General features: G+C 39.3%; 1 protein-coding gene across 3 annotated transcripts in view; it reads right to left on the reverse strand.

The window, feature by feature from the left end:
• Window positions 1-3051: 3051 nt before the first annotated feature.
• Window positions 3052-24284, reverse strand: part of VCAN (versican) — a 112612-nt gene continuing 91379 nt past the window's right edge. For all 3 annotated transcript variants that reach the window (XM_075740933.1, XM_075740932.1, XM_075740934.1), the window contains exons 11-15: window positions 22283-22441; window positions 21429-21511; window positions 5896-6040; window positions 4560-4742; window positions 3052-4086 (exon numbers count right to left, since the gene is read on the reverse strand). In XM_075740933.1, coding sequence (XP_075597048.1) covers window positions 3956-4086; window positions 4560-4742; window positions 5896-6040; window positions 21429-21511; window positions 22283-22441 — 701 coding nt within the window. In that variant the 3' untranslated portion in view covers window positions 3052-3955. The remainder of the gene's footprint in view (window positions 4087-4559; window positions 4743-5895; window positions 6041-21428; window positions 21512-22282; window positions 22442-24284) is intronic.

A 24284-nucleotide genomic window follows, 5' to 3' on the forward strand; every position in this document is an offset into this window, starting at 1 on the left:
CCCATTGCCAAGGGAATGTCTCTGCCTGCGTGCGCTTGCTTCTGTGTGTGCTCAGAGCAGAGATGCTGCCTACGGAAATGAAGACTTTTCGCTTAAAAGAAGTCTTACACAGACGATAACCATACCCGTAGGTTGAACCTCAGACAATGTTCCTCCAGCCACCGGTAAAGCAATTTCTGACTGCAGAGCCCTCTTTGTGGGCTATCCCTTCCATCGGCAGCCCCTTGCCAGCCACTTGTATCTTGCTGGCCCACCTGCTGCGTTTCCAGGGGCTTGTGTGTTCTCCAACATGGCCTGTCCACCCCCAGCCTCTGATGAGTCGCTGCTTGGCAGAGACATCTCAGGCAAGACAGCCCACAGAAACCAATGTCTCTGAAGGACACCTGCCATCAGGGAGCTGTCCCTTCCTCCCTAGCTTCAAGAAGTTGTGCATCTTTTAGGGCATAGCTGGAATACAGGAGTGTTTCCACTAACCAGCATCTTCTCTTGCTATTTGAGAAGCTCTACTGAAATAAGTGGCCTGGCTTACTTCTGTCCTGCGTGGTGCTAACCCTGCACCCCAGGGTTCATGGCAGGAAGTCAAATTTAATACCTGAAGGGGCAGGAAGGTGTTCAGGGTAATAACAGCTACCCTGCAGAGATTGCCAGGGGTGCACAAAACGCGGTTGCTCTCTCGTGGCATTTCGAGCTCTGTGCACAAACCTGCAGCCTGAGCGCTGGCTGAACCAGATGCTGCCCGTGCTGCTGTAACCCCAGATGTGCCATGCACATCAGGACTCCTCTAAGCTAATGACTTTAATCATCAATGCCCCCCACGCTCTCCTAACCTTTCCACCTTCTTGTCTACAGCTGTTTCTGTATCCTTTTAAATGGCAGACAGTGTGTTAGTAGAGACAAAAAGCTTAATACTTATGCAACAGGGGAAGATTACTACAGGAATACCACTCTAGTATTTGTCTTGCTTGAACTTGTAAAACACAATCTAAAGTGGACTCTGCTATCTCTGCAGCAGATACAGGGTAACTTTGAAAAATAAGTTAAGAACTCTGGTTTAACTTGAAAGGCAAGAAAGCAGAGCTAAGAAACACTCATTCAGAAAATCTGTATTTAAATCTCTAGTTTTGTCTTCTACCTCTCTATAACCTGGAGTTCAGAGATGCTCCACGTAGGGGAATCATGGCACTCGTGATAATGCCCCAGCTTCACAGCAGACCTAACTTTGTGATATCAGTGGCTGCATTTTACAGTGGGCTGGTATTGGAACATTTGGGGTTTAGATCAGTATTAGAAAAAGTATCCAGAGCTGAATAAAGTTCCATTCTCTGTCTAAATAAACAAGCGTGGGTAACAGGCTTTTTTGTTCTTTTTTTTTTTTTTTTAATAAGGAATGTTGTCAGTCCTAATTTATTATGCGTAATAGAAGGAGGTGAAAAAAATCAATATAAGCACTGTATCTAACCTATTTAAAACTACAATCACAATGTTATCTGAATGCCTTACAACATTGCTTAAATCCAACAAGTAGACAAGAAAACAACAAATCTATGCAGGGTTTTTTATACATATGGTGAGAAAGTTTGCAAAGTGTTAAAATATATTTTCTGTTCTGTATGTTTCTGGTACAAGGAAGTGATGTGTAGAATACTGTATATTTATGAACAGAACCTTGACTTATACAAGCAATAATCGACTTCAAAACATACAATGTATATCTTAAAATATCCCCTAGAGCTGCTCATATAAAGTCAAATCCAGCACCTACTAAAGTTCAGCCAGCTGACTCTCTTTGACTCCAGTGGGCACTTGACTAAGCCCATGATTATTGTGAAGTACCTGACAGTCTAATTGTATTCATATGAAAAAAATCACATTGCATAGATTTAAACAGGAAGACATGCAATAACAAGACAAGTCACAGTATAGCAAAACCTTGTTTCTTTGGTGAAACAGAAGCAGATATAAAAGTTACAAAGATTTTAGACTTTCATTCACAAAAAACCAGACATTCACATTTTACACTATACAAGATAATAATATAAATAGAGAAAAGTATTATGTGCATTGTTTGGGGGCGAGGGGTGGGGAATGAACCGGCCAACACAGTGACGCACTGCCACGTTGAATGCACAAAGATTGGGTACATTCGATGGAGCAGCCACTGCAATTTCTCAAGAGGTGTTGTCTGGAACTGTAATTACTGTTCCCAACGAGCTATGTCAAGGTCACTTCACGGACAGCTCTTCCTAGTACAAACTCTTACACGTTGGCTGGGTTTCAATTCTTTTCCCTTTCAACTTTTCGCATCATATCCCCACACTAATACAAAGGCATAAGCCTCTCTTTTGTGTTTGTATTTGTAATGTTATTTTAGAAGGTATATCATAGGGAACTTACTGGTCTTTATTTTCACTGTTTTTTTGTTGGGGTTTTCTTTTGTTGGTTTGTTGGGGGTTTTTTTGTCCTGTGCCCAAAGGTGTGCAAGGCACTTTTTGCAGAAATAACAGTCCTTTCTGTGGAGAGGTCGTTTCAAACGTTACCTTCTACACTTACTGTACAGATCCAGGTCAGTCATCGAGCTGACCAGGGTAAGAAATCATAATAGAAAACTCCTACGTACACACTGCACCAACTACAACCTACAATCTCTTTGTGCACACACTTCTTTCTAGAAAGCCAAGATTCTGATTTTTCTGTAAGTCACACAGTTCTCACCCATCTAACTGCAAACAAATGATCCTGTTTAGCAGGAATTTTGTTCTCCAGGGAAATAGCAGTTGAACTGAAAGATGGTTCCAAAAGTGGAGCTCAGGGGCTAATACTGCACTGGTGAGCTCTTTCAATCTTCTTTGCTTGGGTAAAATAACATCCAATAAATTAAATCAGTATGGCTTACTTCATTTATTTATGTACGCTTCACAGCTGCAGCATTCATACACAAACATTCATTACTTTATAAAAAGATTAAAAAATGGTTATATATACAAAATTATTTACTTTTTTGATTTTTGTTTGTTTTTTACAAAAAAAAATCCCCCAAACACCAGGTCTATCTCCATTTTAGAATGCAGAGACCTGTAATATAGACCTTGTGGTTAATGTTGTGAAAGTAATTTTTTTTCAGGTTTTTTTTTTTCTCTTTTCAAAAAAGTGGCCCTGGTTGATAAAGTTAATGTATTAGCACTTGGATTTTTACAGGCCCTCTCTGCCATACACAGCTCCTCCATGCAGTTCTTTTATTATGAATGGTGAAGCTGGAATGGAGAGCAGAAAAAAAGTTCCACATGCAGTCCCTAGTTCATGCTTCATGCCACTTTTATGTGCTCTGTCTAAACTTTGCATCACGTGGACACAAACTGTACCTTGGATGGGAATTGGCACAGTTCCCTTTTTTTTTTTTTTTAAAAAAAAAGTCATGTAACTTGTGTGTTTATCTTCACCTGATAATAGCAAATTTCAGTCAGTGAAGTTATTTCAACCATTTCCAGCCTAGGTAAACAACATAAAAACATCGTCATAAATGACTGAAGACCTCTGAGGCCGTTCTAACCATAAATATGCCTGAAATTAGTGTGACTTTTCATTTTATATACAGGATTTTAAAAACAACACACAATTAAACAACATTAAAATCATCTTATTTACATTTTCATTGGTGCTAGAATTGAGCTGTTTAAATATTGCAGAAGGCTGGTATATATCATAAAATGGTCCACACTGATGGCATATAGAAAACTAATCTTTATAGGCTGGAAATGGTTTCCTTTTATCCCCATAAGCACTTCTCCTTTTTTTTTTTAAATTTTCTGATAAACACCATATTTTTGCAAAATGCATTGTGAATACCGCAGTCCATAGTTTCAAAACAATTTGATAATACTCCTACAAGTGATAGAAAAGGCACAGAAAGTTATAACTTTGGCTGAAATGGTGGAAATCCCCATTCACCATTTAGCTCTCAGCGCCTTGAGTCTTGCCACGTCCTGATCCAGCGATGATAGTGTTTTGACGAATTTAACGATGTTCCCTTTCCTGATGAAGAATGTTTGTAGTAGTATTTCTTAGAGTAAGTCCTTTGGTATGTGGACGCTGCAATGAGAAGGAGGAAAAAAGCAAAATTAATTTAAAATTATGTAACTATGGATGGTCTGGCTATACTTCACATTACAGTTCCATTTATTCCTGATTATTTAGAGGGTTAACAAATGATTAACTGGTACCATGACCATGTTACAGACAGGAGAAACACCTCTTACACACAGTTAGACCACAGTTGCAGAAAGAACTGTTAGTGTTGTTAGGAAAATTTTGATTTCAGGGGCTTTGTAAGAGTGTTGCTGTTTACTTTAAAAGAATCTTAGTGGTTTCTGTAAAAACAGAAGAGGAACATTTTCATTAGTTTTGAAGGCCTGATGTTTATTCCTACAATAGAGTGAGCAGTATTGGTGTTATAATTTGTCTACCAGTTTTGCACTTCTCTTAAAATATATGTTCTTTACTTATTAATGTTAAATAAGTCTATCGTTTCTGGTCCAGCACTGGTTTTCTTTCAAAGAACTCACGATTCATGCAAGTAATTTTAGGCATATCCCATCTTCCATTCCCTTGGCACCGGATGGTTGGAATGTGACGCTGGATGAAACCATCTTTGCAGTGATATCTGATAAGGGAGTTGATCTCATAACGAGGTTTCATCTTCCCAAAAGTCTTTGCATTTTCCACAACAGGAGGCTGACCGCAAGCAACTGAAAGGAAGAGAGAACACAGCCCAAAACATCAGTTTGTAAATGCACTGCTGGTTATGGTGCTGACCTCTAAACCCTGGCTAAGGGAGGATGTCAAGGGACCTCAGTTAGACTTCCAAAAGACACATCCAAATAAGGACAAGGAGATCAGCCTTTTCTGGCTTTTGTGGTTCTCCAGTCTTGTAGACCAAATATAGTAATGACGAAAATTGGGAAACAGCAGATAGTATGGTTAGTATTGTCTTTTTGGTTTAAATTTCTGATGTAAATTTGAGCCAAAAAGGTTGGCTTACTCACACAAAGTAGTGCTTTTCACTGGAAATCTGCAAAACCTGGAAACCAATGAAGTTATTACAAGCATTTAAGAAAAATGTCTCATTTTCAATACTTATCATGTCTTCCTCAACAATAGACTATTTAAAAGCACTTAAAACTGATGGATTCGCCAAGGCCCAGAGAACATGTTAACAAAAAGTTGTAAATGGTAGTTGGGAACAATGGAGCGCACACAAGATTTTGGCTGCTGCTTTACTTTCCCAGTCTGAAGAGGCAGAGGCAATTCCTAAAGCATCACTGTATGGCTCCTGGTAACAGTCAGGTTTCCTGTAAGTATCAGCTCTAACAGTCTACAAACCAAACGTGCTTTTCAGATTCCAGCAGTGCCATTAAACCAGATGATTTTGGAAAAGAAGACGACAAAGGTCAGCATTACTTGATGGGTGAAAGGTATGCTCAGCTGATGCTGAAAAGCTAATCACATACCAGCGGCCAGCTGCCTGCTCTGCCTGCCTGCCAATATTCTGCTGCCCACATACTTGACAGTGATGCCATCCCAGGAAAGAAGAGTTGGTAATGTTTTCATGGTATGCAAGTAAAGCAGGTCTGCCAGTTACATGAATGCCTCTTTTGCTGAGATCTGTGCCTAAGAAATTTGCCTGGTTTTAACCAAGAGTTTCAACTGTGTATACTTTTGTGCCTGACTCAAGAACAGATAGGTAGAGACGTAATATGAGGATATAGATGAAGGATGACTGTGAGGCTAATTCATTTGAGGGCTCACTGTACTGGTCACCAGAAACCAGCTAGAATTTGTCATTTTAACTTTATAAAACTGGAATTTAGAGAATTACACTATTGTTACTTAAGTTTGTACCTGTTCCTTTCTTGCAGGTGTAGGTAAGGTGATAATTGCATGGTACATCATTCCACTGTCCATTCTCATGCCATATTATAACAACACAGTCTTCTCCAGCAGAAAAGAAGCTGTCTGGCTGGTTTGGTCGCCAGTTCTCATATTGCTGAAGAAAAGAGGAGCAAAAAACATTATTCCCAGTGCTGGAGTATATTTACATTCCATTTTACAGAAGAAGACACAATATTACCCTTGGTGAAGAGGAACGTCAATTGTTTGATTCAGTCTGTTAAGCACGAGCTAAACAAGGCTAAATTTATAATATCCTCCCACTCTGTTAACAGATTATCTCAATGGGAAAAAATATTCTGATCTAACTTCTCACTTACTGTAAACTTGTGTCAGGTGAACAAAACAAAGTGACATAATTCAGTGCAAGCAAAATCTGATCCTAAGTGTGCTGAAACACACTTTCCTACATAGACAGACATGAAGTGGAATGCCAGGAAATGCAGTAAATAGCCCACAACCCTCGTTAGTCCACATCTACTAAATGGCAAATTACAGACTAGCTTCTCAGACTCAAATTATTTATTCTCTGACCTCATTTCTCTCACCTCCCCCTCTACTCTGCCCTGGTGAGGCCACATCTGGAGTTCTGTGTCTAGTTTTGGGCTCCCCAGTTCAGGAAAGACAATGAACCGCTGGGGAGAGTCCAGCGGTGGGCTACAAAGATGATTAGAAGAACTGGAGCATCTCTGGTATGAGGAAAGGCTGAGAGAGCTGGGTCTGTTCAGCCTGGAGAAGAGAAGACTGAGAGGGGATCTCATCCATGCTTATAAATATCTAAAGGGTGGATGTCTAGAGGATGGGGCCAGACTCTTTTCAGTGGTGCCCAGTGCAGGACAAGGGGCAACGGGCACAAACTGGAACACAGCAAGTTCCATCTGAACATGAGGAAAAGATTCTTCTCTCTGAGGGAGACTGAGCACTGGGACAGGCTGCCCAGAGAGGTTGTGGAGTTTCCTTCTCTGGAGATAATCAAACCCCACCTGGATGCAATCCTGTGCAACCTGCTCTGGGTGATCCTGCTCTAGCAGGGGGGTTGGACCAGACGATCTCCAGAGGTCCCTTGCAACTGCTATCATTCTGTGATTCTGTGATTTAATGAAGTCATTCAATGGAATAATGTGCAGAATTAAGTGTAAAATAAGTAAAGGTGTCAGGATGTGTCCCAGATCACTGCAGATTGATATTTCCATTAAAAAGGCCTAGGTGGCAGACTGAGCATATACAGCAGCAGCCTTTCAGCTTTAGAAATGATGATCTAAATTCTGCCCTCTGCAGAAAAACTAACTCCAGACATCTATGAATATATATGAATAAACACAGAAACTGGCACACTACTTTTAGAAGTAGAAATCTGATTGTTGGTGTGTGACGGGGGAAAAAGAAAACAAACCCAAAAAAACCAAACCTTCAAATGACTGAAAAATAGCTTTAACATACAAAAATAAAGTTTCTTAGCCCTGCACCTGGGACACACATCTGGCATATCAATTTGGGCACGCTCTGTTCTTTGGGATTCAAGCTGGCTACACGCAGGTCTGCACTTCCTTAGCTACACAGCGCTGCAGCTTTCAGCTCTGCATCTACCTAAAGGTATGTCCCTACCAAGAGCTGTGGATGCTGGCTGCTGGCAGGCTGTGCACAACTCCCTGCATGGGCTAAACCCACCTTTATTCCGCTGTAAAATGCACTCTTTCAAGCGCGGCTAAGCTCATCATTGCACGATGTCATTTTTGGATGAAAATTAGGGAGGATTCAGTCTGTTTTTTCAGTCAATAAGCAGGAAAAATAGAAACAAAGGAAGTGTAACATTGATGATAGAAAATCTATGCAGTAGACCTTGATAGGGGACATATAGCCTACTCTCCTTGCTGTCATCAGAGGTGGGATAATCTTTATCCCGCTTTTTGTTTCATCTTGATCCCAAATGAAGCACAGTAATTTGAGATTTGCATAATGTTATATAAAGAAAAGTGAGAGAATATTTGGAAAACTATTCTTAGTGATTTTCTTTGGGATTTCTGTTGTGTCACTCCAAGAAGAATTTAATGAAGGATAAAAATAGATATCTGAAAGAACTGGAATCCACATAAACGCCAGACATTAACCAGGCAGCTAGCCCCTTGTATGGTCAAAATTACACAGTTTCTACAGTGCTTATATTTTCCTCAGTGCTTACATCTTTCTGTCTAAAGCTGGCCCATATAAATGTCATAAAAGTTTAGCTTTCTATTTTCTTAACTTTATGAAATAACCACTACTCACTGACTGGGTGAACACATTTTAGAAATAAAGTTTACATACCCCACACAAGTAGTATTTACCCTAGAATGAATCAAACTATGAAAAAACCTGAGCTAAATACTTAACCTTTTCCTACCACCTGTCATCTTACCCATCACAGGTTTTAATTATCCAAGCAATTTAACAATCATGTTCTAAATAAATTTGTTCTGCACTGATTTTATTACCTCCAATGAAGCATCCCGCTTTTTATGTGGAACTAACTTAATTCCATCTCAGCATTTCAGTGTTTAATAGTCCTAAACTACAATACACACTAACTCATTTAGTCCGGTCCAGAATTCAGCATTTCACATTAGCTTATAAATCAGAGTATGAGTTTTTCAAGCACAGTAGCCAAATACCATACATATGAGTCAAATGGGATTTGCTTTGTGAGGGGCTTCCTGCAACACCTAGTGCAAAAAAAGAAAAGCAAGCTCTGTGCACATCTCCAGCAAGAAGGAAAACGGGAAGGAAGGAATATGCCCATGCATGGCATGTATTAATGTAACTTAGAGTGCTCCAAGACCTCTTTTCCAAAAGGGTATCTTAGAAAGCCCACTGAGCCAAAGGTCTAGCACCTTTTTACAGCGGACCTGGTTAAGGATGGAAGAATTCAATCAGGTAAGGTCGTGCTACCACAACATAGAAACCTACTGCCTGCTAAACCAGGGATAGCCGAGTGTATGCACACACTGAAGGCTTAGGCTCGCCGATGGTACTGCCCCAGGTACCTGCTCCATCTCCTCTACAGGGCGGGCTGCAAGGCACCTTCAGGAGCACCACAAAGCATAAGGCATGGCAGGAAAATTGGTGTGGGTTTCACTCGCGCTGCAGGGAAGTCTGTCTGAGTGTTGTAGAGGTGGGGTAAGCAGAAAGAAGTGATCACCTCTTGCTTTCACCTCTGAATGTCTTACTGAAAAGTAAGGTTTGCTAATGTAAGTGTACGCATGGTTGGTCACACTGCTCACAGGATGGGCAGCAACTTCTTAAGCTGAGGCAATCCAATCACTTTCAAGAATATGCCCAGACATACGGACACATAGAGAAATTAAACAGCCAGGTTAGTGGTAGAAAAGTTTGATCAGTAACATCCTGACAGCAAAGGAAAGACTTCCCCAAGTCTTACAGCTGTTTCTTGTGGAAATGATACTAGAGAGCTGTTTGCTTCCACAGGGATCAGAGTGTGGGAATGAAGGATATTTTATGGCTATCGGGGACGTGTGAGCTGAAGGTGCTCAGCAGCTTGCCAGCTCCCACCCTGAGCACATAGACTCTCTATGCTCTTACTCGCCTTGCCGTGACTCCAAAATTTGTGTTTGCTTTGCTGGCAGGGCTGCAGCGTAATGGCAAAGGATTATATCTAGGACCTGCGGTTTATTCAAGAATGTCTGATATCCTTCAGCATGACTTGCTGTTACCTCACATCTGATATCGTCATTGCATGGATTTATTTTGGCTGAATAACTCTGATTTTGCTTGGGTTTAGTGCCAGAATTGCTTAGCAGAGGAAGTTCCAGACTGCTGAATTGCTTTCTTAGGTCTCCACCCAGCTCTTCTGTAATTTTTCAATTCCTTATTTAGCCACTGATAATGGGATAATGATACAAAAAGATTCTCACAGTTTGAGCGGAATAAGTTGCTAGACAAATAAACTAATATTTTGCTTTCCTCTTACGGATTACATTTTTGCATGACCATGAGCATGATTACATTTACACTAGTGTAAACCAGGGGTGACTGCCCTATCTCCAGTAAACCTACATCAGCAAAAAATTAACAGGAAAGAACCAAATCCCATAAGTCACATACTGATTTGTACTGTTTGTTTTCAAAGTTATCCCTTACAATCTCTCATACCAAGTGTGCTAAGTGTAAAGATTCCCCTACCCTCGCAGTAAGTGCAGCAAGCATCTAAGATACTCAGGTTATAATTATTCTGTTGGGAAACACTGCTTAAAATACCCTGAACAAGATGCCCTTTCTGAAGTGGCTATGTCATTTAAGATTCTTCTGTTTCAATGCATTACTGTCTTTTAGAAAAGTATATTGTACAAAAAGAAAAAAACAAAAACCCTTCATTCCTTGGCAACGTGTACAATTTGGGTTTGTTTGGTTTTTAAGATCATGTCCAAAAAAGATCAGCCATATTCACAGATGAGCCAAAAACTGCTGGCGTCATTCCAGTCGCCCTGCTGCTAGGTTATATCTTCATATAAACTGTAATTGTCTCAGCAGACCAATGAAAACGCACTAAGGAGCAGTGTGTTTGAATTGATAAAGCTCAAGACATCCTTTTGCCAACAACCAAGCTTCGGTTGACACCTTTAGCAATACTCTTAGCTGTATCATTCATAAGATACGACTTATGTTTCTGAAAATCTAAATAGATTCAAATGCTATGTTAATGCATGGAAGAAAAGCTGCTATGACCCTTTTAGTCCTCAGCAGAGATACTTACGCTGCGTGATCACACAGAGGGACCTAAAAAGTATTAATAACTTGGGTTTTAAGCAGCATTATCATAACACCTGTGAAGTTTTCCCCTGGATTAAAAATGCAAAGCACTTCCAGACTGTACATTTTAGGACATATAATCTAAATTATGTACATGACTCAAAATGTACTTCAAAGGAGTTTTGGCCCAGTACACTTTTCTCCTCCAGCTAGGAAGTGTGCTTTGCTGAGGTGGCTGTGGAGAGGGAAGTTCAAAGGAATGCAGGGGAGTGAAGGCTGGAAGAACACACCTCAGGCTCAGGCAGGCACTACTGCACCAGACACTCTGCAAAGCTCTCAACATCCATGATGGCATGACAGTTGGGGTTTTTTATGAAAAAGCTGAGGTTTCTGTGTAATCAGGTAATTGTAGGACCTAGTCATGGGGACAAGATTTTGGTCCCTGTATGTTCATTTGGTCCTTTGGGAGGCACACCACTTGTCTGCCCTGCCACCATTTCAGGCTGAAAACTGGAGCTCCTGTTATGCTCTTTATGTCTTTAATTATACTGTAATAATTAATTAATCTTTCTAGTACAGTTTTTGTTGTTGTTGTTGAAACCAAAGCCCGTGCTTGACACATTGGATTTACTGGTTCTAGCTTTCTCTGCTAAAGAGCACTGAAGTTTTTCCTGTAGAAATAGGGTGGATGGTCCATGGGTTAGAGCTGCGGCTGAGACAGAGTTCAGTTCTTCAGGCTTCCTACATGGCATTAGACAATGCACTTGGCTGGCGGATTCCCAGTCTGTAAAACAGAGAATGTATTCTCTTGCCTCACAGGGGGAGCTTGGATATGATGGTTACAAGAGCCCATGAAGACATTTTGTTAAGTTCCACATTTTTGGGGAGGATTTCCTTATATGGCATTGAATTAACTCACAACCAGAATCTGCCAGTTCGGTGACAGGCTGACTTTTCACATAAATTAAACTTAAGAATGCCAGGATTATAGCAAGAGTTATAACATTAGCTAGTCACTATTTTTTCTCATTCAGATGGCTGCTAATTAAACTGAATGAGCATAGCCTTCCCATCATGAACAAGATCCTACCTTGTGGGAGATTTGTTATTTAAATTTTCAGATAACCAGCCTTATTTGAGGGACTCATTTCCTTATTAATGAGTAATCCACCCAGCTCTTTCAGATGTTTGCACTGCCAAGGTGAATCTACAAGTAAGCAGTATCTCAGCTTTGTGACACTCATTTGGAAATTTCAGCCCTTCCTTTATCTCCAAAAGGCACACCAAGTGGCTGAGATCAATCGCTTGGATTTTGCATTCCAAAATAGTCAACAAGCACTGTGTTTAATGAAGCACAACAAAATAAACGCCTGGTGCAAACAAAACTTTACTGCTTGACCTTCTTATTGTGTAAAGGCCAATAATCTTTTGTACATAACTAAAGCTAGGAAATAATTTACTTGAAACACATCTATTTAGATTTGCAGGGTTAATGCTTTTCCTTCTGGGGAAAGGAAGTGTGTTTTCAGCATGTTTAAATAAGCTCAAAGTACAAATATGTCTTGGCACTTTTTGGCACTTGTAATTTCCAATGTGATTTTTATTTTCTTTCATTCTGGCGGCTTCCCTATCTGATTGCTTCTTAATGCAAGACTAATGAGCCAAAACAAAAAAAAAACAAACAAGCAAAGATGTAGGGACTGCCTGACTGAATACTCTCTGTGCCATTTCATCTTAAAGTGAAGCAACATTTCCTGCCTGGTATTTATCACTAAACAAGCTGAAACCACCACTGCAAAACTTACTAGCTATTGTCCTTTGTTCCCCCCATAAATTTGCTAAGAACAGGAATACGCTTTTTTTCACAATTGCAGACAAATTCTTAGAAACCTTTATCAGGAAAGCCTCCCTTGCTGTGGAGGTTCTGTTATAATTGAATAGCTTACCTAAAAATTGCATCTCACTTTCAGTGAGTCCTAGCAATTACTCCGTTTTATAGATTGGCTGAACTACAGTGAAATCAGCACAAGGTTACAGTAAGTATATGGATCAGTTCAGAAAACCCTTTTTTTTGGCTCATGCTGTTATATAGCACTGATTCTGTTACATGAGACACTCATGGGAAGTTTGAAAGGGATTGCATTTTCTTTCAATAGAAAAAAAAAATCAAATGGATTACTGTGAAGATTTGGCAATGTCTGAAATACTTCCATTAAGTTCACTTAGTATTTAAATGCATTTATACACTGGGAAAAACCAAAAAACTACCTTATACCATAGGCTCTGTTTCACTTAATTTCACCCCACTCCTGCACAGGATTTTTCTGTTTAATTTTATGAATGGGAGCAGTCTGACAGAACTCACCAAAAGCATTCATATGATTAAAAACGCCATTCAGTGAGTGCTTAAGCATATAACTTGCTTTAAAGACATAGGTGGTGCCCTAAACTCTATAGGGTAGATCACATGCACAATTCAGACACATGCTAAAATAACCTGCTGAAGGAGGGACCAAGTGAAGTCTGTTGGTAAATCTTTGCTGGGAGAAGTTCTAGTCAATTTGAAGACAACTGCTGTATTTAAACTTTTCTAGAAGTACACACAAAAATCACGTCATGACCCTGATAGTTTTTAGATCATAGTTGAATGGCTTCCCTCAAGCCCTTAATCTGGGCTTTATTTCCACGGGATTTGGGAAACTGGCAGGATTTGGATCAGGCAGGCACCCAACACTCCCCATTACAGAGACACACTGTGAGCAAGACAAATTCCCAGAAGGAGCTTTGCTAAGGACTTTTGCAAAAGATTTCACTTGAAAGGGTTTTTTGGTAACAGAGCAGTGGGATGTATTGAAAACTCTTTCATTTCCTATGCACTAGCTTGCAAAAAAAAGGACTCTGAATAACATACTCTCATGTATATCCATGAATATCCACAAGAACAGGTTTCAGATTGAATATGCAGTAAGATCTATGAAAAAAGTAAATAATTTGGGAAAGAAATCTAAGGAATACAAATGAAACAAGTTAAAAAAAAAGGCTAGCTGATGAAGTTGAAACATAAAAGCACTAGCAATTCTATCTTTTGGGGAAAGTTGATTATGTTGTGCAGCAGATTACTAACTCTTTCACATGTTTTTTAAAACAATACCATAGTATGGCAAATTTTCCCCACTAAGCAGAAACCACGAAGTATGGCAAGAAACTCCCACTAGATGGCAATGTCTACTCATGACTGAGTCCAGATACTAACTTTTCAGTAGTTCCAAAATAATAATTATTTAGAAAAGATATCTCTTTTATTGCTCTTTCATTAACTTTTTAAAAGCTAATTGAAGCCAGTGGACACAACTCGATTGATTTTTATCTGCTCTGTACCCACTCTTTGTAGAGTAATAACTTTCATCATGGTTCACACAGTGTACAGTTCAATTTTGTGGGTATACTGTGTGTGTCGGGCTTTCTGGTCACCTTAGTACAGAGACTGAAAAATGAGTGGCAAAGAGCTGGTGAAATTCTCTTGCTAATGGGCAGGTGTGTTACCATGGAAGAAAAGTACATTAGGGTGTTAAAAGCTGGTTGGTATAATACATGTTCTTTGGGAGTTACACTAACGTAATTATGCATTATCAAATTGCATGGGGTGTGTGACTTACTCTTTTTGTGCACAACTACGAGGAAAGCCACTGAAAAAAAAGGAAAATCCTGCACTTTGTCATTTATGTCAACAATTACTGCAGGTTTGAAGCTGTCCAAATGTTTTAGCCCAGAGCCAACCATAATGAGGCTCTGAAGTAACTGCTGACCCCCCTGGTAAAAATGAGACAAAAAACTGCTTTGTCCAAGAGGCCCTCCATACTGCCTATGACATACTGAACTAAAAATATACCTGTCATTAATAACATTATATAGTTCTCCTCCATTTAAATGCAGGTCAAACGAGCATCTTAAAAAAGAGGCTGTAATGACTGACTGCAGCACAAAACCAAAACATTTGGTAGATTTAAAATCTCCTTCTCCAAGGACCCTGTGGGACATGGGCACAATGAGCTTTTTGTTTGCAGCTGACTACAGTACTTTTTAGTTTGTTTGCTTTATTTAACCCTCAGAGGCAGGCTGCTTCCCTACAATACTCCATGCCTTTTGAAGGTTTTTGTGTTCAATAAAGTTACTCTTTCTGAGAGGGGTGCAGTTACAGATTTGCTCAAGTGAAAGCATTCTGATTCACTGAGCAATAAAGGAAGGAAAAGAGAGGGCTTTGTTTTTCCCAGAATTAAACTTCTGTTTTGTTTTGTGGGTTTGGTTTGTTGTTTTGTTTTTTTTTTTTTTAAATGTAGCTACCTAACACTGACAACCTGAGGTCCAGCATTGCAAAACACAAAGCATGAACGCTCCTGTGCCGAAGGGAAGAAAAACTAACGTAGAGTCTCTGGACAGTTTTAAAAGTGGCAATATGCCCCATTACTTTCCTAGCTGGCAGCATTCTCCAAGTGACAGACAATCTGGCCACAGACACTAGCCAGCTCCTTATTACAGCACTAATCTTATGTAATGGAAGTGAGCTCACCGCCCTACAAAGCACTAATTATCAACAGCATTTTCCAAAGGATATGAATAACTCCCCTTGTGAGACGGAGGCCCAAGGCACAACCCCAAGTAGCTGTATGCGCTTAATCCATAACATGAATAGCTCCAAAGGGTTCCTTTACCACTGTGCCTGCTCACAAGGGTCCTTAACAGTGAAACGCCAGCAATCCAAACACAATGGAGAAGCTGCCAAAAGCAACACCAGATTTTTTCTATTTGGATGGGTGTGCTTTACAGCTGTAAAAGTTACTATTCACAGAACTAAGTGAATTATTTAAATTCAATTTCCCTAAGATATTTTCAAATGTCACATTGTGTTCACTCTTTCTTTGATCAAGTCAATTATTAAATGTCTCCACTGATAATGTAAGTTTTGTTATTTTGTAGTTCATATTACATCAAACTTAAAGTATACAAAGATACAGGTAGCTGTGGACAAATTCCTCTTTTCCCATAGCTGTGTGAGAATTTAGGCCTTGCTTTCTTCTCCTGTATCACTGTGATTTTCCCAAACACATTTGGTTTTATTGCTTAGAGCTTTTTATGATAATTGTGGGATGAAGATTGTGCATGATTGTCCAATTTAGAGAGTTGTTCACTATCACAGAAATGCTGGGAGAAAAGTCTGCAGAAAAGTGCAAGAATAATCTTCATTCTGTAATTTTTTAAATGTAAACAAAGTCTTACAAATCGCCTTTTTCATTCCTGTGTAGAATGTAAATCAGAGGAAAACTAATGCTTTCCCACACCAAATGCCAACAGAACAGCCCTACAACTACACTGCAATAGAAGAAACGCAGAGCTAACAAAACACACTCTTTAAAATACTGTATTATTTTCTTCTGCCTCTTGCATCTGTCAATGTAATCATACTTGAAATGTCTTGAGCAGAAATTGGCTTGACTTTCAGGAAGTAATGAATAATGAAGCTCTAAAAATGTTGAGGTGCTGTGAGTTCTCTGAACACACTTTAGTACCTGCTTTCACAGCCTTCACCTTTGAGACAAATTATCTGAAGTTAGTGACTAGGCAGATACACCAAAGTTTGCAGCTTACAAATTCCCTTCCCACTGGTCCAAGCGATCTCGGATGTTGCTGGTATTCCAAACCCATGTGGCAGTGGCCTCTAATCTCCACCTCTCACTGAACTTGCAGCACAAGTGAGGATCTGGGTTTCCTGAAAGAGCTTTCACTTTTTATGTTGCACTAACACAGCTGCAATCAACTCTTTTGATAAAAAAAAAGGGAACGGTTGCTGCTGCCAAAGTGTTTTTCATGTGGCCCAACAGCTCCAGAACACGAATCCACCTCTCCCAACTACCGGAAACACTGAAAAAGTCTTTCTTTCAAAAACAGAAAAAAGAAAAGGAAAAAAAGAGAAGGAGCAGGAACACGCTGTAGATGAGAAAAGACTGCTTCCTGCCATACGGATACAGTACAGCAAATCGGAATAAATTAGATTCATATGGGTGGCCAGCAATGGATTCCACAGTTCAGTATAATTATAGCTTATTTGGTTCTGCATATTGGACAAGGTAGCCTAAGCTTAGCCAAGGAGCTCCTTTGAAGACGTGCTCTGACCTTAGCCAAGAAGGTTCCAATTTGTTTTTTAAAGAAATTGCAAAAAAAAAGGACAAATATAAGTAAATTGGCCTGGCCAATAAAATCCAGTATAATGAAATACCAGTTACCTGGAAAACAATTTGTTTATGGAAAAGTAGCACCTGGACTGACAATTAAACTTTAGGGGATGAGAGATATAACCCAATTACTTTATTCATGTTATTTTGCACTTTTCAAGCCCAGTCTGTGTTTGGGACGTAGTGGGTACAGCACACTGAAAAGGTGTCTTTTACCAGGCGATGGTGAGACTTTATCTATACAACCCAATCCATTGCATAAGATTATGCCGTTTTGCCTGAAAGGCAGAAAACTCCTGAGCAGTTTTAAATTAAAAACCCGATTACAGTTAAGAAATAAACCTGCCAAAATCCCCTAAAAGCACACAGATAACTATGCAACAAACACTTCAGAGAGGAGATCAAAAAGCCTCCTCAAGTTCTGTTTGCAGGAATAAAGTCTGCAATACTATGATTTAGGAATGCACCCTTTTCTGTTAGGATAATTTTCCTTGTCTTAAAAGAAAACAGGTAGACTCAAAACGGATATGGACTAATGTCATGTGGACCAGAATTTTTTAAATACTGTTCCTTTTTTTCTCATTGAATCCAATTGTACTTGCTTCGTTAATCAAGATGCCAACATTTTCCTTGAGGAACTCTAAGAATCAGAGCATGTATTTACAAGATAACTCTTGATCTATTCCAAGACTTACTGGCATTATTTTTGGAAGTTAAATGTAATTACAGTTGATATGTGAAAAACCTGCACAGGAACTGAGGGCCTTTTTTGACTGCTGCTGTTTTTGATCAATTGCTAACAGCCAGTGTTTTCTATAGGAGTTAAAAAGAGAATTCCAGGATATCAAAAGTGGCTGACTATAGTTAGTCCACTACTAGGCACCTAAATAATTGCCCCTGTTTTCAACAGGGCTATGAGCCTGTCAAGGGTACTCCAGGTTCAGCATAGCTTTCACCATAAGAACCTTAATTCTGTATGCTCGCTTTTTAAAAATCTTGGTCACATTGCCCCACATGCCTTAAAAAACAAACAAACCTCCCATCCCACTGAAGGGACATGAACTGATCTCATCTGGACACTGCACAGAAAACCGAATGACCCTTGCTCATTTGATTGGAGAAACTAACATCCACTGATTCATGAGAGAAGGGAAATTTCTGCAACCTCAACTGAGAATTTAAGTTTTCTCACATTACTAGGCCAATGACAAAGGTGAATTTATCACTCTCATGAACTGACAAGAAGTGTCCTCAAAAAAAGCCCTCTCCCCTCCTGTATTTTGGGAGGCAATGGAAGTGAGACAGCACAAGGTTTATATGCCAGGGCTGCATATGACTATGAAGTCCACAAAAAATAGCTAAGGTGGGCATGTGTATTCAATAGCTCACTGCAGTTAGAGACAATGCACAGTGCATTTGGAAGTATGTTTGTCGGTTTTCACTAAGGAACTCCTGTACATGCTTTGTCCAACTATCATATTTAACAGTGGCTAGGACTTAGCTTCAGTTCAAAAAATCTGGAAAAACACAACTTGGCATGAGCTGAAAATGTCAAAAAATGACTGACTTCCTTCCATTGAACCCATTGGTTGAAATACCTTTTAGGTGCAAAGTAAAAAAAAAATACTTGATCCCTTTTCCAGAAATTACTAATAAAATACATGCCAACACCTGGCAAAAGAGTTCCTTTCAACATACTGAAGTTGTGGGTTTCCTTATGTCCATGGAAAATGAGTACTAAAGTAATCCAAACCTTGTTCCATAATCTCCAATGGTAGGGCCTGTGCTTCAATGATTCCCAATTCTAGGAGGGCTTTTTGGTTCAGAAAGAAAACTCACGTGAAAGAGAAATCACTAAAATGTATTACGGCTATGTCATCTGAGCAGTACTGGGTTAACAGCAGCATTGGTCCCTCAATTCCATCCTCAACATGTCTTGCTGCTGCTGCTATTTGCTTTTTCTAAGTCTACCAAACATCAGAACTGTTTTGTGTTTTTTTAAATCCAAAATCTAATAAAATCATTTAAGCATGATTTTCAGATTAAACTGAGCTGTTACTGGCAGAAAATTCAAACAAGTATCAAGAAAAGATGAATGTACATCACTTGTAGATGGACAGTCTATCTAAGAGGTGGAGTGACTTTTCTGATAGTATCTCCAACAAAACCTTTATATCAGGGGAATCCTCAGCAGACTTGACAAGTTTTTCTCTATGCCAGAAGTGTTGAATAGAATTGTAGACAGATAATATTATCTTGGAGAAAGCATGGAGCTTGGCAACAAAGTTAGAAACAGCTGAATTACAGATGCACCCTGATATGTAAAACACAAGGCTATTTAGATTTTGGCTATATGCAAGAGCTACCTTTAATCTCAGAAATTCAAGTTAGAACCCGAGTGTTGATTTAATAATGCTGATTTTTATGATCACAAATTATATTAATGCATTTAATGCTATCATGACTCCTGTTCACCTCCAAATACATAAACGATGTAATTTTTTGACCTACACAGTATTCAAATTCACTTGAATTTTAAGACATCATCAGGGAAGTACATTTGATGTACATATTTAATTATGTTATTTTTCCTATTAATTACTAGAGAAGTAATAAATCACTGTAACCAGAAGAGTGGTTAGAAAGTATGAAAAATAAGTTAAAAACTAGGGAAAAGGAGCAAATGAGGAAGCTGGTCAGAACCATGGTATCCAGAAACCATATGGAGTAAGTTATGAGGGAAAGCTATTGAAGCAATGAACATAAATGATTTCAAGAGACACCTAAATCGTTTCCGAAGGAAGAGACAGAGGGAAGTTGTTAAAAAGAAAAGAAAAATAAAGTGGAAAAAAGATCAATCAAAAGAGAAATCTGTTGGACAGATGGTCTTATTCTATTCCTAGAATATCTTCATTTCCTAAAACTGAAAAGTAAAGTAAAAATGTAATACCACATTTGCTCAGTAACCTGAATTAACTAATAGAATTTCAGCCCTAATTTTATTTTCTTGAATTTGTCATTCAGTGACATACCAAATTTGTCTTTGGAATATACAAGCATGTATCTTGTTTTACGCTTCTCAGTGTAAGGTGGGCTGCCCCTTCAGGCACAACATTTACACCCAAATTTATCTCACCTAACTTTAGATCGCTTAGTGCAGTGTAGGCTCCTTGACCAAGCACTGCAGACAATCCGGACTACCCCTGAGCTCCAACCAAACCTAAACCACCCTCAGAGAGTGCCCGTTACTGTCAGTGATGTGTAGGAAGCCACATCAGGAGACAGAATAAACTCATCCAGAATGAGTAGAGTTCAAGTCCACGGCACATCTCGTGTTTCAAAAAATACATGAGGATAGGCAACAGAAAACAATGAAATGAAACTCTTCTGCTTAGATCCTGCAAGACTTCGCGGCTCCAGGCACAAATGGGTTCATTGGATGCGCTGAGTGATCAGTCAGGCAAGGAAAAGTTTTGTCACCTTCCCCCTGTGCTGTCGCCTGCCACATGTGGTAGTTTCCCCAAGAAATGGCTTATTTACAAGTCATTTCAGAGGACTTTAAACCTCTGGTTATTTCACAAAATGTAAATAAACGAAGCCTGCTTTGCCCCAGGTGTCTTTCTACATAAGTTGCAGCTGCATGGTATGCAGCAATTGTCATTGTATGCATGTGTGTGCATGTGCATATGTATGTCCAGATGCTTTCTGCTTTAAGAATTCACAACTGGAAAGGAAAATAATAAGCATAATCAATTTATTTTTTTTTTTTAAAGTAATGTTCTTCAGTGGGTGTTAAACATCAATAAATCACCTGTGTCTTCTACAAAAGAGACTGTTTTGCATTGGAAAGAACTCAATCATTTCCGTCAGAACTTTGATTTAGGATAGTTAAGGGTGGGTAAAGAGTATTCTCATCTCCTTCTGCTGATTTTCCTTGTTTTAAGGCAATAAGAAGTATCAACAGCATCTTAAAATTTTATGGACCGATTATTGGTTACAGGCCTCCTGAACCACCTAGAAATGGCTGTTTCTCCAGCCTAGCTGTAGAGCTGCCATACAGACTAGAACAATCTCCAGTACTCGAGAGGCTTTTTTGTGGACTCTCACAGACCCAGCAAACAGCAAGAGCTTGAATGCCATATCCTCATCCAAAAAACGCATCCTGCTCCATATACAGAAGGGAAAAGAGAATTGCCACATATGTCCTTGTATAACAGCAGAGGAGCACAAACCAGCTCCAGCAGAGACCCATAAATTACAGTCTCAGAGTTTTTGAGTTTTTCTGTTGGGAAGCTTTGAGAGCTCCTGCAGGTACAGTAATAATAACTAAGAATAAGATTTTAGAACTATACCACAAAACAGTAGTTATCCTGAAACAAGAGTTTGCTGGCTGTTTTCTTGAGTGCATATTTAGTGACCGCATTTTTTCATGCAGCTTCCCTCATTGCTGGTTGGAATTTGATAAGCCACCACAAAAAGAAATGAATGAGTGATTTCATTTCAAAGGCATCTTACCAGTGGGCTACCATCAGTCCAGCGGAAATCACGCTCAAACATCTTGTCATTGAGACCAATCCACTGGTAGTCATGCCCAATACCTAAGGAACCAGAAGGATATTTTTATTAACCTTCCCATAAAAGGAAGAGATTTCACCAAAGAAAATAAAAAGAATTTGCACAGAATGAATCAGACATCCTGTTCTTAAGATTCTTCTAATCATTATGCAAACAACTATTTACAGGCTGGTTTTCAGCTTTTCAATTTTAACTTGGGACGTCTATAAAAATGCAGATTCTCATCCAACATTTTTAAACAGTCTTGTCTCTTCCCTCCTGATGGCATCTCTCAAAGAAAATAGATCAGTTTCCTACCTGAGTACATATGAAGGGGAGAGAAAAACAAATTAAAAAAAAAAGATTAAAATAATAAAAGCACATATTCTAATGTACATTTTTCAAGTTTTGGTTAGGCTGTGACCAGTGCTGTCTAGACTGTGTGACACAACATGCAGGAACTATTTCTTTATGCCTACTTAGTACAACATATGGTGGCATGGTCATTGATGTCATGCACACAAATAATCTAAAGCCTCCAGAAAAAAGTGTTTCATCAATTTCCAATGCCAAAACAATAGCTCCAGTTCTCTTCCTCAAAACCAAAGTATTTTCTATGTAACAAAAAATAACTTCCTAGTGATAGGGAACTTGCATTGCAAACATAATCATGAAGGATGCAGAGTGTGCCTTTTAAACATTCTAAAATTATATTTTAAGACAGAGATGTAAAAGCTGAGTAATCAGGAGGATATTTCACTAGCTCTGAAGAGTCAGTGCCCACTCTTGTTTAGAGGAATCCTAACAGTACATACGGTTCACAAAGATCTGTTCCTCGTGAGACAAGATGCTTGTCAAGTGTGCTCCCTGGAGACGGCATTCTCTTTCGGCTGTGTCCCACGTACGCCGATGGGCAAAGTATTTGTAGCACTGTCCTTGGAACTTGTGCCAGCCATAATCACAGGTCTCCGTGTCTGTGACAAACAAATAAACCACAGCTCTGTCAATGGGCATGAAACACAGTCATGTTTTGTGCAAGCGAATGGATTTTCTGCAGGGCAAAGGTTCAAGAAGATACTCACCCATTAAGCAGTACAAATGCAAACAATCAAGACTCATCCTTGAGACCTCCTTACATTTTCAAGTAGTTCTGTCTACCCAGTACAAGCTACAAGAATATTACGTATGTGAGGAGTATAATTGCAACAGGCAACTTTGAGAGCTTCCACTGATCAAATTGTGCTGTATCTGGACAATCTCAGGAGGACATCTTCAGTCTGTAACTCTGGATGAATGAAATGCCTGGATGTTGGACTCCAGTTAGTCTACATTTCATCTGAGTTTTCTGAGTATGCACATGGGGATGGGAATTTTTACTTGCAAGGGCAAATAGAGAGTCTTTGAGTGACTGTACTGAATTGCCTCAGTTTGGAAGAAACTGATAACTGAAAATAGTATGAAGGAAAGTGCTTGTGATTGTTCAGTCCACAGATGCAAAGTCGCAGTATTATCCTGCTGAACTTACCCCTCCAAATCCTCCTACAAATCTCATCTTCCTTGACAAAGTCTAACTTAATAAACTTTAGGCATCAGATTCTAACGCAGGCCGTAAAGCTGAAATACAAAGCAGTGACACATTGTCTGTGCTTGTATGAGGGATGGTACTGATAAGAATGCATAACAGAGAGAAGTTCGCATCAGCCAGTATATCCTTTCATCTAAAGAGAAGTAAACACAGGCCTTGGAACAGTAACAATTCGTGGATTCAATGTTAATTATTTTGTGAAGGTTAGGCAGCTGTGAACAGAATTGATGGCAAGAAACAGCAAAGTTCTGGTTCCAAGTTTGCTTCTGCCCCAACACTGCCAGACTGAATCACAGACGAAAATCAGTATTAATGACCATAACAAACATGGTGTCTGAACGTGTCTGAGCTGTGCTTGATGATAAGAAGACTTTGCCCCTGAGAAGAGAGAGTTTTAGCGAGGAACAGGAGAAACAATACAGAAAACTCAGACTGTTTTGGTTATGGTAGATGAAATGGCATCAAAAAGGACCCTGTGGCACAGGATTACAGCTTGTTCCGACTACAGCTGCTCTGAGCTAAGTACTTGATGGTTCACACCGATGGGCCTCGGCTGCAGGAGGTTGAACAAAAACACAAAGCTTGGCCCTGCTCATCCCACCCACCAAACAGGAATTTGCCACTTCCCACCAAGTTTTACCAATTCCCAAACAAAACTGTGACTGAAAGCAACTGTCTTGCCTTTCCTGGGTATGAAATAAGATTTCTTATTTTCAGTAAATAAGAAATAAAGTCGATATAGTCAATAATATGCTTAGGCCAAAGGGGCTCTTTCGCCATTAGTACAGAAAAAGCCAAATATTACAGAATATGCCAACGACATATTACTGCAAATTCTTTAACTATGATATTTTTTAGGTTTGAGCAGCTACCACTGGAAAGACAATCATGGAATAATTTTTTCACAACACAAGGGTGGTTAATTCATGGAAGGAAGAGGCCTTTCACATCCTGAAGCATGAAAGCATTTTTTTAAAACTTTTTAAATCTTCCAAGATAAAAACTAGAATTACATGTACGTAAATGGATTTAGAAGTGCAAGCCTATCACTTCGGAGGCTTACCAGAATTTCTCTGACAATTGCTGACAACACTAATAACACAGCAGTCATTGTCTTAGGAGTCTGGTATCAAAATTGCTTTCTAAAAGTCATCAGTATGGACATAAAGGTAGCAAATACAAAGGCATAATAGGGCCTACACTGATTATCTCTCTTCTATTTTCAACAAGTT

The sequence above is a fragment of the Balearica regulorum genome, chromosome Z, assembly GCF_011004875.1.
Source record: "Balearica regulorum gibbericeps isolate bBalReg1 chromosome Z, bBalReg1.pri, whole genome shotgun sequence".
NCBI lineage: Eukaryota > Metazoa > Chordata > Aves > Gruiformes > Gruidae > Balearica > Balearica regulorum.